This window comes from Siphateles boraxobius, unplaced genomic scaffold, assembly GCF_051911475.1.
Source record: "Siphateles boraxobius isolate OS27281-9 unplaced genomic scaffold, OSU_SipBor_1 3, whole genome shotgun sequence".
NCBI lineage: Eukaryota > Metazoa > Chordata > Actinopteri > Cypriniformes > Leuciscidae > Siphateles > Siphateles boraxobius.
Window position 1 is genome coordinate 558,950 of NW_027508919.1, and position 15,520 is coordinate 574,469.

The 15,520-nt window shown below is 38.3% G+C and overlaps 1 protein-coding gene across 3 annotated transcripts; it reads right to left on the reverse strand.

The window, feature by feature from the left end:
* Positions 1-737: 737 nt before the first annotated feature.
* On the reverse strand, positions 738-15,469 carry pmt (phosphoethanolamine methyltransferase). 3 transcript variants are annotated; one of them, XM_077247244.1, is made up of 12 exons: positions 15,186-15,469; positions 13,770-13,947; positions 12,443-12,598; positions 9,997-10,133; positions 9,091-9,248; positions 8,815-9,009; positions 5,962-6,051; positions 5,624-5,713; positions 4,595-4,717; positions 3,818-3,949; positions 1,246-1,362; positions 738-994 (listed from the first exon to the last, which is right to left on the reverse strand). In XM_077247244.1, the coding sequence occupies exons 2-12, from the start codon at positions 13,928-13,930 to the stop codon at positions 884-886; spliced, it is 1,470 nt and encodes a 489-aa protein (XP_077103359.1). In that variant the 5' UTR covers positions 13,931-13,947; positions 15,186-15,469; the 3' UTR covers positions 738-883. The 3 variants fall into 3 exon arrangements, with proteins under 3 accessions (XP_077103359.1, XP_077103358.1, XP_077103357.1); XM_077247243.1 differs by having other exon boundaries at positions 15,285-15,426; XM_077247242.1 differs by having other exon boundaries at positions 14,979-15,201.
* Positions 15,470-15,520: the final 51 nt, after the last annotated feature.

The following is a 15,520-nucleotide window of genomic DNA, read 5'->3' on the forward strand; positions in this document are numbered from 1 at the left end:
TATATCAAATGTAGTTTTACTACATTTATTTATACATGTGAGGCGAGCGGAGAGTATAGAATAATAGATTCAAAAATTAGCTAGCAAATATGTGCATATTAACAGCCTTGAATTAACCATAATTTAATATTATTACCATAACATGATTAATAAATTAAGTGTATCAGCAATCATAAATCAAATTTAAGTTAAACTGACTGAAGCGACAGCAACTAATAGCTATAGCTATTAGCTCATTTGTTTTTATTATGTAGGCTATTTAGTATTAATATTGTTATATATGTAGAAAATGCATTAATAAATAAATAAATTTTAATTTTTAAAGTCAAATAATTATTAAATCATTAGAAAAAATAGTATTTTAATAAAATAATATAAATATAATTTTTTTGCAATTATGCACATAATTTGTAATCCATTATATAATTTTTATTAAATCATATACATATATTAATATGATTACATTAGGCAAAATGACAGGGAAAAAATATATTAGAGATATTATTTTCAGAGATATTAGCTACAGCAAAAATGTATGTCTCTTGGGATATAATGGCACATATTATTGTTTGTTTGTTTGTTTGTTCTCTCTTTTTCTGTGTTTATCTGCACTGTATTGTGCACACTCATTGTGTGTTAAAATAGCTGAACATTTTATAGACTTTCACTGCACATGGAATTTTGAGGATTTTATCAAACACTTTAAAAGCACAAGCACATAAAAAAAAGAAAAAGAGTAAAGAAAAGTGGTATTTTATTCACTTATGCTGCATAAGAGTATGTTGGTCCTGCAACACTGTAGTGCAATTCACAGAATTAACAGTGAGTTTAATCTGAAAAATAGTGATTCTGATTTGATCATTAGTTGGATTCCTCCTCTCTCTCATTCTTTGGTGGCATAGAAAAGTCCCCAGCGTTGGTCTCCTGTCTCACAGCGCTGCAGTTTTTCTGTCCATCCCTTTACAATGGCATCATAGTCGTCCTTAGAGAACTCCTGTGGAGGAGACACTGATTACAAGAGCTCGATCAGCATACGTGCATGACATTCCCAACAATATTCAGACAAATTTGCTAAACTCGTTTTTAATGACTGTATTTTTTATTTACAGTCATAAAAAATGAGTGAAATGAAAGGGAAAAGGGAAAATAAAATATTTCTTCCAACAGTGAATGCAAATTGAGGTTGTAAATGTAATGCAGATGTTGCATGAGCATATAAGTGTGTGTGTGTGTGTGTGTGTTCACCTGTATAAACTCCTCTTTCATCTCCTCGGCTCTCTGCAGTTCAGTCTTTATCACCTGAATAAATTGGTCTGTCCTGTCCTCTGCGCGAACATTACTGAATCCCACCTCGCTCAGGAACTGAAAAACACACAAATACACTCAATAACATTATAGTCATGGTCATGGATAAACAAGCTTTTTGTTCCTGTTCCGTACAATTAAAGTAACCAGTCCTACTCAACCCACTCAGAGCGGGATTCAAATCAGTATCTTCGGCATGGGAGGCAGACACACTAATATGGACGCTAAGACCACAGTCTCTAGTGAGCCTCATGAGGCCAGAGAAGTGAGGTTTACACGCACAGCTCTTACAAGCTTGCCTCTGTTACACTCACTCCCATCCGGGTCACGGCACCAACTGTAACCCCTCCGGCTCTACTCGTACTGCTCCAAGCGGGATTCGAACCGGCCTCTCCTCCTGGCTTATAGATCGACCGCAGGCTCAGCTTACTCCTACTTTCACTCGCTCTACGAGTCTACATCCCTACCAGAAGCCTACGATCGGTCAATGAGTGACTGCTCGTGGTACCACAAAATCACTCTCCAGAACATTCTCATTCACGGTTCAGAAGGGGGTGGATTGGAATCCACTGCCGCTTCAATGTATATGTAATGATTGATTATAATTAAGGTATTAATCAATATTTTTCCTTCTAAATATCAAATGAGTTGACTGACTTCTCTGGAGATTTTACTTTGTTCTAAAATTTACCAGTGTGATTACTGAAATGTTCTTTTCATGTATTCTGTAATGTCTGTATTTGCTATCTGAATGCAGTAACAGTGCTTGCTTATTCAGCCCGGATTCCAGAAATGAAATAGCGACTTGTTTTGTGTTTGAGAAAGGTCTTCAACGTGTAAAAACATATAGGGGTCATTGGAGCCAAAAGTTTAAGGGACCATTTCTTTGTTAAAGTCTTACTTTCCAGTTAGACTAAAGTTTAGCTATCCTTGAGAGAAAGAACGCATTATCTTGATGTTTTGAGAGGACTCTCCTGTTTATAGTTAGAGCCTGGCCAAATCCAACGTTGGAAAAGCTGTGTGTCGGTGTGTGTGTGTGTTAGTCTTCTTGGTTACAGGTTAAGGAACCACTGGCATTATTGGAGATTGACTGAGTTGTTGTTCTGGACATGCTGCCGCCCAGCAACCCAAATCTGTGACCTGGAAGGTCACGACGTGAGGGTCCGAGTGTCAGCTGTATAATCGATAGAGATATGCTTCCGTCTATCTGTATATGTGTGGAAAATTACTGTTTTTATCTATTTCTTAGCAATGAGAATCATTCAACCTGCAAGCCATGACGTAGCTTAGACCTTGGAAATGGTATAACCGCTGTGATCTTTGTAACTGTAAGCGGGGCGGCCTACGAACTCCTGTGAGAGTCTTGAAGCTGACTTCTGCTGATGAAACTGCAAACTATCTTCAGTAAAACTTTTCTTTAATTTATTATAATTCTGACTCTGGGTCTTCATTCTTCATATCTGGTTCTGGGTTTTTGACTGTATACCCCTTACAGTTCCTTGTTGGTGGAATGATCTCCCCACCCTAATCCCAGAATCCCTGACAACATTTAAAAGCCAGCTGAAAACTCATCTCTTTACATGAGGAGTTAAATGTGCTCTAAGCGAGGTCACGTGTTTTTTAGGCCAAAACATTTTTTGTCACATACAACAAACATCTCCTCACTATCCGCTAGCTGCCTGTCCCCTAAACACGGTAAAAAAAGTGGTCTCTGCAGACACCCCAGGCTCCACAAATGGCAACAAAAACAAACTGGGCTAACCAGCACCACGAAACATAAACTGTTCCAGCCAATAACCGACAAGAAGGATTTTGGGGTGGGGTTTGGGGGGTTAGTGCGCGGATGAGGAGGAGGGAGGGTCTAGCTAGCCTCCGTTTTGTTTGACAGTACTTTAAACGTCAACAAGAAGTGACGTCACCTGACATCGCTTAGAGCACCTTTAACCTCATAATAAAAAAATAAAAAAAACTTTCCTTTTCCTTGAATTCCTCCCTTGTCTGGCTTATACTAATCTAAGCAATGTCTGAAACGTTGTATTTTAAGCACTTCTTGTGCTGTTTGCCTTTTCACGATGACTCGCTTGCTGTATCACTCATTTGTAAGTCTCTTTGGATAAAGGTGTATAAATGACTAAATGTTCACCAAGGGAAGCGGGCACGCTATTGAGGATGCAATAAACAGCAGTCTCTATAATGCCTCATGAGGTTTACGTGCACAGCTCTTACTACCTTGCTCCATTACTCTCACCAACCTAAACTTCACTCCCATGCGGGTCACGGCACCAAATGTAACCCCTCCAGTTCAATTCGACCCGCTCCGTCCCTCTCCAGCATGACAAGGGGCTAGTGCGCCCCTTGAGGTCAAGCTCTTACTAGCTTACCTTCATTACATCCAGTACTAACAGATATCATCAATGTTACATAATAGATCAATACTAATTCCCAACACAAACAAGCTGCAATAGTACACTATGATTTCATTAGGTCGGTACTTGTGTCTCCTGTGTCCCACCTGTCCGTATTTCTGAGGTGTGTAGAGAATATATCCCCTCTGGTTGACGTAATCCTGAAACGCTGGAGACCAGGGCTTCTCTCCACAGCAATAGTCACTGATCAGCAGCTTACCGCCGGGCTTCAGCCATGACTGAAAAACACATGCATACACACGTTAAAGCAATAGTTCAATCTGTTATCATGGACTCCTATGAAAATACATGATTTGTCCATTAGAGGGCAGACCATGCACATTCAGTTTGCCTTTACTCTTATTTTGCTTATATCATTGCATTTGCCTTTTTGGATACTATCCACTATAGATCAATACAAACACAAAGGCATGTTTTTATTACCCATAAGTAATGTGTCATTTCATTTGAGCCCTCTAAGTAAAAAAATAAGGAGGCTCAAGGTGATGTTAACTGTTTAAAGTTTAAACCACAAATACTGAACATCTACACACACATATTAACCGGAACACACACACACACACACACACACACACACACACACACACACACACACACACACACACACACACACACACACACACACACACACACACACACACACACACACACACACGTCACACACACGTCACACACACACCTGCTTCCGACTGACAGTACATTTACACATGCAGATGATCATTTGCATGTTCTCATACATACATACTGTACACACGCAAGCATTATGCATGCACACAAACAAATAAATGCTACTTCTATAACATATAAATTCATAGGCATGAAATCATGCACCCAAGCACCTGTTTACCTGTGTGAACACTCACGTAAAATTTTCTGAAGAGGTCAAGTTTGTCCCTGATGTGCAGAATCGTGTCTCTGCTGTAAACCACATCAAACATGGCGTCAGGAAACCTTCTTTTTGTGGCATCCGACACCTCAAACTGCACCTGCAGAGGAAGGACAAAGTTAATCTGCTATCAGGAAGTGCAGAACGACAGCCAAAGCTGTCCCAGAATGCAGCTCTGTTCATTCTCAAAGCTAGACTTATTTAAAATTGATAAAAACAACATGTTTTAAAACAGATTTGTACATTTCCTGTGGAAAAACTTGATGGCATAATGCTAAGGTTTTGCTATGCAGTAACTAAGTTGTTCTGAGTAGTTTGATAGGCTTACTGTGATTGCTAGGATTTTCTGGGTGGTTGCCAGTGTGTTGTATTGCAGTTGCTATATTATTATAAGTGGTTGCTATGGTGTTATGGGTGGTTTCCAGGGGGTTATTATGCAGTTTTTCTGAGTAGTTTGTTGCACTCTGCTATGTAGTTACTAGGATACTCTGGGTGGTTGCTAGGGTGTTGCTATGCAGTTGCTAGGTTGTTATTGCTGATTGCTAGGGTGTTGTGAGTGGTTGCCAGGGTGCAGTTGCGAAGCTGTTCTGAGTAATGTGTTGCCTTTTGCTTAGTTACTAAGGTGTCCATGTGGTTCTCTGGCTTTGCATTTGCTGAGCTGTGTGTGTGATTTGCTACAAGGTTGCTATGGTGATCTGAGTGGTTGCCAGGGTGTCGCTATGCAGTTAAGAAGCTGTTTTGTGTAGGGTTTTTTGCCTTAGCTATGTGGTTGCTAGGGTGATGTGGGTGGTTGCCAGGGGGTCACTATGCAGTTGTGAAGCTGTTTTGAGTAGGGTTTTTGCCTTAGCTATGTGGTTGCTAGGGTGATGTGGGTGGTTGCCGGGGTGTCGCTATGCAGTTGTGAAGCTGTTTTGAGTGGGGTTTTTTGCCTTTGCTATGTGGTTGTTAGGGTGTTATGGGCGGTTGCCAGAGTATTGCTATGTATTGGGTAAAAAATTCAACTTACTAATGGGAGTTTCTCTGTGACGGCTCTCTCCATGGCGATCTCCACCATGTTTGAGGAAAGGTCCATCCCCAGAACCTCCGCTCCAAAGGTCTGTCATTAAAACGGATAGTCAGTAATTAATCGTGTCACGGTAATCAGAAACAGCAGCTGTGAATGATCATGTGCAAGTAGTCAGATTGTAACACCTGTTAAAATATACTGTAGATTAAACTGAATCTGTGTTTGATAACATTTACGTTTCTAGAAAGTTTAAAGGTCTCGAGGAAAGTAGAGTTAAAGAGCGTGAAACACGTTCTGTGGCAACACATAAACCCATCATATGTCAAGCTTTGGCTCACCTTGGCCATGTAGAAATCTCCACCTCCAATCCCACAGCCGACATCTAGAACCTTCTGTTCTGAGGTCAAGTTCAGCATATCAACAAACTCCTGATGGGTTACAGATTAATATGTCAAAGAGATCAACAGAAAACAAACCATTAATTATTCACTAAATGATGAGATAACACTGAGAATACAGTGAGCAGTAGTTTTCCACTGATATCCAAAGAAAAAATTAGGTTTGTATCACTGATCTAGAGAATAGTATATGAAAGTTTCAGTTACTCTTTCCGAAAATTATATAGTTGCTCCAGTAGGTGGCGACAAGTGACCGTATTGTATGTGAGTCAATTATCAATTAATTCAAACTATTTGTTCAAAAACGCTCATTCATTCATTTGGGGACGAAACAAGTGACTGTATGTATGAACGAGTCCTTGAGTCATTTATTTTACAGATTCGTTTGATTCATTCAGGTACGAAACAAGTGGCTGTTTAAAAGAACGAGTCATTGAATCATTCATTTATCCTGAAGGGGGCTGAGTGGAATCCACTGCTACTTCAATGTATATGTAATGATTGATTATAATTAAGGTATTAGTCAATATTTTTCCTTCTAAATATCAAATGAGTTGAATGACTTCTCTGGAGATTTTACTTTGTTATAAAATTTACCAGTGTGATTACTGAAATGTTCTTTTCATGTATTCTGTAATGTCTGTATTTGCTATCTGAATGCAGTAACAGTGCTTGCTAATTCAGCCCGGATTCCAGAAATGAAATAGCGACTTGTTTTGTGTTTGAGAAAGGTCTTCAACGTGTTAAAACATATAGGGGTCAATGAAGCCAATAGTTTAAGGGACCATTTCTTTGTTAAAGTCTTACTTTCCAGTTAGACTAAAGTTTAGCTATCCTTGAGAGAAAGAACGCATTATCTTGATGTTTTGAGAGGACTCTCCTGTTTATAGTTAGAGCCTGGCCAAATCCAACGTTGGAAAAGCTGTGTGTCGTGTGTGTGTGTGTGTGTGTGTGTAAGTCTTCTTGGTTACAGGTTAAGGAACCACTGGCATTATTGGAGTTGTTGTTCTGGACATACTGGTGCCCAGCAACCCAAATCTGTGACCTGGAAGGTCACGACGTGCCTAACTTCAGCTGCATAATCGATGGAGATATGCTTCCGTCTATCTGTATATGTGTGGGAAATTACTGTGTTTATCTATTTCTTAGCCAATGAGAATCATTCAACCTGCAAGCCATGACGTAGCTTAGACCTTGGAAATGGTATAACCGCTGTGATCTTTGTAACTGTAAGCGGGGCGGCCTACGAACTCCTGTGAGAGTCTTGAAGCTGACTTCTGCTGATGAAACTGCAAACTATCTTCAGTAAAACTTTTCTTTAATTTATTATATTTCTGACTCTGGGTCTTCATTCTTCATATCTGGTTCTGGGTTTTTGACTATATATACCCAATCCGCAATTCGTTAAAAAAAAGATTCATTTAGGAAGGAAACCAGCGGCTGTCTTAATTATTCATTGAATCATTCATTCAACCGAGTAGTTCAAAACAAAGATTCATTTAGGTGGTTGGCTGCATCCGAAATCGTATACTCTATTGAGTATGTACTTATTTAGAATAAGTTATCACTTCACGACTGCTAAAAAAGTATGTTCTGTATTAGGGCTGTCACTTTTGTGAAAAAATCCTGTTCGATTTTTGAGACATATGTGTTCATTGAATCGATTGTAAAATCGATTTTTCCATGTCTAAAGACGTTTCCATTTTCAACACCGAATATTGGCAAATCCACGGACAACTAACAGGCATTAGGACGAACGTAAAGAGGGCGCTTGAGACGCGCACAAGTCAGCAATATTTCTGATGATTTATTGGCGTGAAGGTTTTTGCACAATGACAAACAGGAGTGCAACATTCAAGGATTGAAATTAACACCCGCAAAATTCGGATAAAAATGAACTTTGCCGGGTAACGCTGTCATATCACGAGCCAATTTGGCGTGTTTTTATGTTTACTCACTTTGCTGGTGAAGTTCGTGTAAGCCAAATCTGCGTGGATTTAGCGCAAATACGCAACTCGTGAGTCCTCATGATATATTAAATACAGCATATTGCGCAGAATCTGCGCATTTCTGGCTTGCTTGAACACACACGTCACTAAGCAACAAATAACGGCGCGCTTGTTCACTTGCACTGAAGTAATATCGAATATTAAAAAGCATTTGGTTAACAGAAAAGACATTGTTATTTTCCAACATCCTACATGTTCTGTGTACTGCATTGATCTGTCTACCTAAAACACATTTTTGGTTAAAAAAAAAAGGCAGTTAAAATCGATTCCCTATTTTCGTTTTCGAAACTTGTGTTGGTTGGTCCAATCGATTGTGCAATCGATTTTCGAACGTAAAGTGACAGCCCTATTCTGTATAGTATGAGTACTCTATAGTATTCTGCTTTTACCTACTCTTTTATGAGTATTTTTACACATACTTTTATCACATACTGTGTTTCGCCAACTGGAAGTATGTGATTTCGATGCAGCCACTGTCATTGCATGATTCAATCACCTGATTTGTTAAAAAATCCTATTCCTTCATGAATGAAACCGTATGAATGAGTCGTTGAATCATTCATTAAACAGTTTGTTGAAAATGAATCATTCAGGAACAAATGTTGCTCTGCTGTGGCTTCGATTTTTGGTTGGCAGAACAAAAGCCAACAAACAAAGTAAGTGGCAATATTGTATCAAAAATAAACGTTACATCTTGCTGAACTGTAATATTATTATGTATCTATGTATGAATTTTATTATCTTCCCATGACTATTCTGATGATGCGTATTTTGCAGGCCTGACCTTGGTGGTGCTGAGTCCGCCTGTGCTGACGAATCCAGAGCCGAACATCTTCTCGTAACGCAGTATTCCTCTTCTGGTGTACTGCTGGTTATCCAGGAACTGCTGGAATGTGGAAAAGCCGCCCTGATGCTGATCTACCGCATCACGACAGGCTTTCTGCATGAGCCAGCACAACTGGTTCTGGTTCTTCTTCATCTGTAACAAAAACCTGGAAGTTTAATTTCAGTTCTTTTTTATACAGGGGTTTGATTACAGTTTGGTGACTGACTGGTTTACCTTCACATAGGTCTGAACTGTTTTACTGAGAACCATGTCAAAGCCGTAGCATTTCTTTTCCGTCTTCTCTGATTGGTCCAGCAGCACTGATGTCATCAGATGGTTATAGTGAGCAGGAGTTCTGTAGTGCGTTGGGTTAAAATCTCGCTTGCTGTCACCTGTGAAGGTCAGGACAAACATTTACACCTATAGAAATACACAAACTTCTAGAAATATTAAAACCAATAATGAAAGCAATAAAGCGTGATTAATAAATGCGTACTACTACAAAGAAATATGTTCATCCTCATCATCTTTTATCAAAAAGCAATAACTTGTTCTGTTTCTGAAATGACTTTTCTTTTCGACTGACATCATAAAGCCCTTTTACTTTTTTTAACCATCTGTCACAGAGATACTTTCACCATGCAATCAGTTCCCGATTGATAAAATCACATCCTGCCCAATATTTTACCCCTGTTTCAGTCTCCAATAATGATAATACAGTGTTTAAATCAATGTCTATATAAATAATGTGGTTTATTTGCGCAACTATATTTCAGGAATATAGAGTTGTACCGTTATACAGATTTTTTGGTAACACTTTATTTTACAGTGTCCTTGTTACATATGTTACATGTAATTACCATAGTAATAACATTAAATTATCCCTAATTACATGTAATTAACCCTTAACCAAATCCTAATCCTACCCTAACCCGATAGTAAGTACATGTAGTTAATTAATATTACACTGTACTTAAATATTTAATTACAATGTAACAATGACACCTTAAAATAAAGTGTAACAGATTTTTTTTAAATCACATTATAATAGAGAATAAGATAACAATATAATTTACGGAAAAAAAGAAATTTCACATCATTGCCATATAGTGTCAGACTACAGGACATTGTTTCTCTAACCTGATTGGTGGAAGCAGGACTCTCTGAAGAACAGGTAGCCGCCTGGGCGGAGCCACCTGAGAAACTTCTCAACCAATGACTTCAGCTCCTGATCACTCAGATACATCAACAGCCAATTAGAGAACACCAGGTCAAAACTGAAACAGAAAGTGTGTGTGTGTGTGTGTGTGTGTGTGAGAGAGAGAGAGAGAGAGAGAGAGAGAGAGAGAGAGAGAGAGAGAGAGAGACAGAGAGAGAGAGAGAGAGATGAAGTGATGGATGGATGAATGAAGACATCAGATGAGAATCGATGGGATGTTTTTCTAGCACATTTTTTAGACCCCATGAAATTTAACGTGGAATTGACCTACAGTATAATGCATGTCATTTAGCTCATGTATGTATAGCGTACAGCTCATATATACACATTTACAATTTACTGTTTTTCTCTCTCAGGAAAATGGACTAAAATAACTGATGACTCCTCAGGGGCGTATTTAAATGTTTGTCTAATCAATAATAATAATAATAATAACTTTATTTTTATATAGCGCCTTTAAAGCAGCTTCTCAATGTGCTTTACATAATAGAACAAACAAGTTAAAGTACAACACACAAAAAAAGAAAAAAACCCTGTTGGGATTGGTCTACTCTGCTCTGATTGGTCAGATGAGTCAATCTGTTGGGATTGGTCTACTCTGCTCTGATTGGTCAGATGAGTCAATCTGTTGTGATTGGTCTACCCTGCTCTGATTGGTCAGATGAGTCAATCTGTTGTGATTGGTCTACTCTGCTCTGATTGGTCAGATGAGTCAATCTGTTGGGATTGGTCTACCCTGCTCTGATTGGTCAGATGAGTCAATCTGTTGGGATTGGTCTGCTCTGCTCTGATTGGTCAGATGAGTCAATCTGTTGGGATTGGTCTACTCTGCTCTGATTGGTCAGATGAGTCAATCTGTTGTGATTGGTCTACCCTGCTCTGATTGGTCAGATGAGTCAATCTGTTGTGATTGGTCTACTCTGCTCTGATTGGTCAGATGAGTCAATCTGTTGGGATTGGTCTACTCTGCTCTGATTGGTCAGATGAGTCAATCTGTTGGGATTGGTCTACCCTGCTCTGATTGGTCAGATGAGTCAATCTGTTGGGATTGGTCTACTCTGCTCTGATTGGTCAGATGAGTCAATCTGTTGGGATTGGTCTACTCTGCTCTGATTGGTCAGATGAGTCAATCTGTTGTGATTGGTCTACTCTGCTCTGATTGGTCAGATGAGTCAATCTGTTGGGATTGGTCTACTCTGCTCTGATTGGTCAGATGAGTCAATCTGTTGGGATTGGTCTACCCTGCTCTGATTGGTCAGATGAGTCAATCTGTTGGGATTGGTCTACCCTGCTCTGATTGGTCAGATGAGTCAATCTATTGTGATTGGTCTACTCTGCTCTGATTGGTCAGATGAGTCAATCTGTTGGGATTGGTCTACTCTGCTCTGATTGGTCAAATGAGTCAATCTGTTGGGATTGGTCTACCCTGCTCTGATTGGTCAGATGAGTCAATCTGTTGGGGTTGGTCTACTCTGCTCTGATTGGTCAGATGAGTCAATCTGTTGGGATTGGTCTACTCTGCTCTGATTGGTCAGATGAGTCAATCTGTTGTGATTGGTCTACTCTGCTCTGATTGGTCAGATGAGTCAATCTGTTGTGATTGGTCTATTCTGCTCTGATTGGTCAGATGAGTCAATCTGTTGTGATTGGTCTACCCTGCTCTGATTGGTCAGATGAGTCAATCTGTTGTGATTGGTCTACCCTGCTCTGATTGGTCAGATGAGTCAATCTGTTGGGGTTGGTCTACTCTGCTCTGATTGGTCAGATGAGTCAATCTGTTGGGATTGGTCTACTCTGCTCTGATTGGTCAGATGAGTCAATCTGTTGTGATTGGTCTACTCTGCTCTGATTGGTCAGATGAGTCAATCTGTTGTGATTGGTCTATTCTGCTCTGATTGGTCAGATGAGTCAATCTGTTGTGATTGGTCTACCCTGCTCTGATTGGTCAGATGAGTCAATCTGTTGTGATTGGTCTACCCTGCTCTGATTGGTCAGATGAGTCAATCTGTTGTGATTGGTCTACTCTGCTCTGATTGGTCAGATGAGCCAATCTGATGTGATTGGTTGACCGCTTACAGCGCGCAGTTTTTTGAAGGTTTAAAAAATTCTCTTTTTTAAAATAAATAGAGATTTTGGTAAAGTTTAAATTTCCCCGTCAACAATATTGCAAGTTGATAGTCATGGTTAGAGTTTTTTTCTTTGTCATTGTCATTGTCTCGTCTAATGAAAAAAAAAGATTGTTAACAAACTTTTTTTTGTCATAGATTTTGTTAACAAAATGAATGTTCAGTACATACAAAACATAGTTCTCTCTCTTTCTCTCTAGCAGTGTTTAGAAGGCTGAATGTATTCATGTTTTCCTCTCACCTGTGTTTAGGGAAGTCAAGCTTTGTGACGTCAGCTTGGATGAACTCAGCGTTGCCCAGATGACCGTTTTCCTCTCTGTTCTTTTCCACAAACTTCTCCATGAAGTCCACAGCGGTCACATGACGGGCCTTGCCAATGAGGTGACGCGTGTACCGACTAAAAAGAGCAAAGGTCATGATAACAATGGAGCAAATAATGCGTGCTTAAAAGCTCAGCACAGACCGAGAAGCAGATCACCACAAGATTTGACCTCACAATTTAAATTTGATTCGATTTTCATCAGATTTCCATCATTCTCATTTGACTACGAGAATCTCAGTATATTCACCGGCACATAAAATTTTATTGCTGCATATAACTGTACACTGTAAAAATAATTTTCGAATATATTGTACTATATATTTTTACTTCAAAATTTCACGTTTAATCAAATGTGTTACTTGCTGAAGTGACTTACTTTTTTTAGCGAAAATAGTTTTTACACCAATTTTATTACAGTGTATACTTGTACATACAATTGGCTCTGTGACATATTGCTTTTGAATTTGCTCGTTGTAAATTAAATAACTAGAAATGTTAATAATTCCACACATATGATGACCTCAAATAACAACGAAATCAGATGCAGAAAAAGATGGAAATTTAAGAACCTATTTTGGTTTAAAATTAAATATATTATTAAACCTGTCAAGAACATGTCATACATCTCAATATTTAAAAAAAATAATTTCTTTTTAAGAAACCTTTTTTTAAGACCATATAGTACAATTTCCCTCATTCCTGGAATTATGTGATAAATTATGATAAAAATGATATCTTGTTTGTAAATACATCTTTGATTTCTTGTAAATATTAAGTACAATAGTTAATAAGTTTCGGTCATCATGGCTGTTTTTGTTGTACTGTAGTTTTTAAATCTTATGAGAATAACCACTGCATTGAGAATAATGTTTCTAAAAACATATAAAACTGTCCTCAACATTGATAATAATCAGAAATTTTTCTTGAGCAGCAAATCAGCATATAAGAAGATTTCTGAAGGATGATGTGATATATCTTTGATATATTTTGTATAATGTATTTGTTGCATTGAGAATACTGAGTATTATAGAAAAAAATAAACAAGAAAAACATCGGGATAAATCACAGTAATTATAATTTGTGGAGAATTTGTCATGAAAATAACGTTACAATAAAAAAACGTTTTCTTTATGCAAAAGATCATTTCCAATGCTTTTTATGTCAGGGTGACGTATGATCTGGGCATGTTGATACGGTTCACCCAAATATCAGAGGTCTAATGGTCTAATCTAATGTGATCACTGACCCAATTCCAGCACCAAGTTCCAGCACATCAGAACCAGCCAGACACGGGAGCATGGAGAGGATCTCTGGCAGCTCGTGTTGGGTCAATTCCTGCGCATTCGAATCCAGCATCATCTCCTCTACTGTTGCCAACTTCGAATGTTCCTTCCAAAACTCCATCATCGTGTTCCTCTCGGTTTCTATGGAGGCAAACCAGGTAAGGATGCTTTCGATTGACTTTCTATTCATGCTTATACCTTTACAAAAATTGACTATAGTAATTCTGCAGATCGTCAATGCATATTTGCAGTGAAGTTTGAGTAAATGATGTATTAAACAAGTGTTAAATGTGAAACTTGCACTAAAAAATGTTTAAGCCTTTTTTTATGATTGACACATTTCCATTAATAATAAAATTCCATCAAATTGAATTGAATAATCCGTACAAATTCTGATTGAATAATAGAATAAGGTTTATTCTATTCAATTTGATGGTATTTTACTCTTAATTGAAATTCATCAATCTTAAAAAAAGGATTTTTTTATTTATTTACATTTCTGGCCACCCTGCTCTCTCACTGTAAAATAAAAAATGACATAATCGATAAGTTATGACAACATATACTTCAACTCATCAAAATAAGTAAGGCCATACAATTTTTTTTAAGTCAGTTTACTGGAATTTAAGTTGATTTAATGTAATGCCAAGTTGATTGTACTTAAAAAATTGAGGCAGCAAGTTTTTTTTTTTTTTTACAGACCATTGGCCATAAAAATGAGTCAACCCCTACATTCTCCAACAAATAAAACGTACAAAAGCTGTCACTGATCAAAAGATATACACCTTTGGACCTTATTTACTCCAAAAGGGTGCATATTAGTATTTATAAAATGTACATATCAGTACCTAAATGGTTAATATTTGTACCTTTTAAAGAGATAGCACCCCTGTGAAAGCTTTTGTATTTTTTCTTTTTTTTCTTCTGAGAGTGAAATACCAGTTTGCAACACGTATCTATACAATTATAATAAAATTCCAAAAATGATGTCATGGTCAAAGCATTCATTTAAAGCTCTAAGACTAAACTAAAAAATGTCTGAAAACAGAGATGAGATCATGTTTAAAATGCCCCATCAGGTAAGTTTAATTTCATCACCTCATTCAAGCAATATTTGTGTATAGTCAAAAATATTGACATTGGAAAAAAAGTTCCATGGGTGTTTGTCTTACCTTGGTCCATGATCAGTGAAATAAAATACAATATAATTATAAAAAAATGTATATACAGATATAAATCAAACTCTTTAACACCAGAATAATGTGTTGAGCCCGCCTCTAAATACTCATGCGCGCTGTCCTGGAGGAAACCTGCGCTTTACGCGTGAATAATGATGTTAATGAAATCCGGAGGGATAATGTTGTAACGGGATTCCCCACCTCAGTTTTACACCTTACGTCCGAACTGGATGCGCGTTCACTCATGAACACACTGTATGGAGAGGGAGGTGTCAGAGCTGAATGAGACCATATCCTTACACTTTCTGATTGGAGAAATGGAGAAGATCCCCCTCCTCGAGCCCGTTCACGCCGCTAGCGACACGGACTGAAAAAAACTGTTATAAAAAAGGCTGAAAACGTAACGTAGCCTAATAATCAAAGCTGTGCACGAGCACCGGCTTCTGCTGGAAAAGTGCTGACGCGTCTCCATGCGCGCTCTCGACAGGAATGCGCGCTCGTTGCGCAATATTGCCTCATGCATTCTGGAGCCAAAA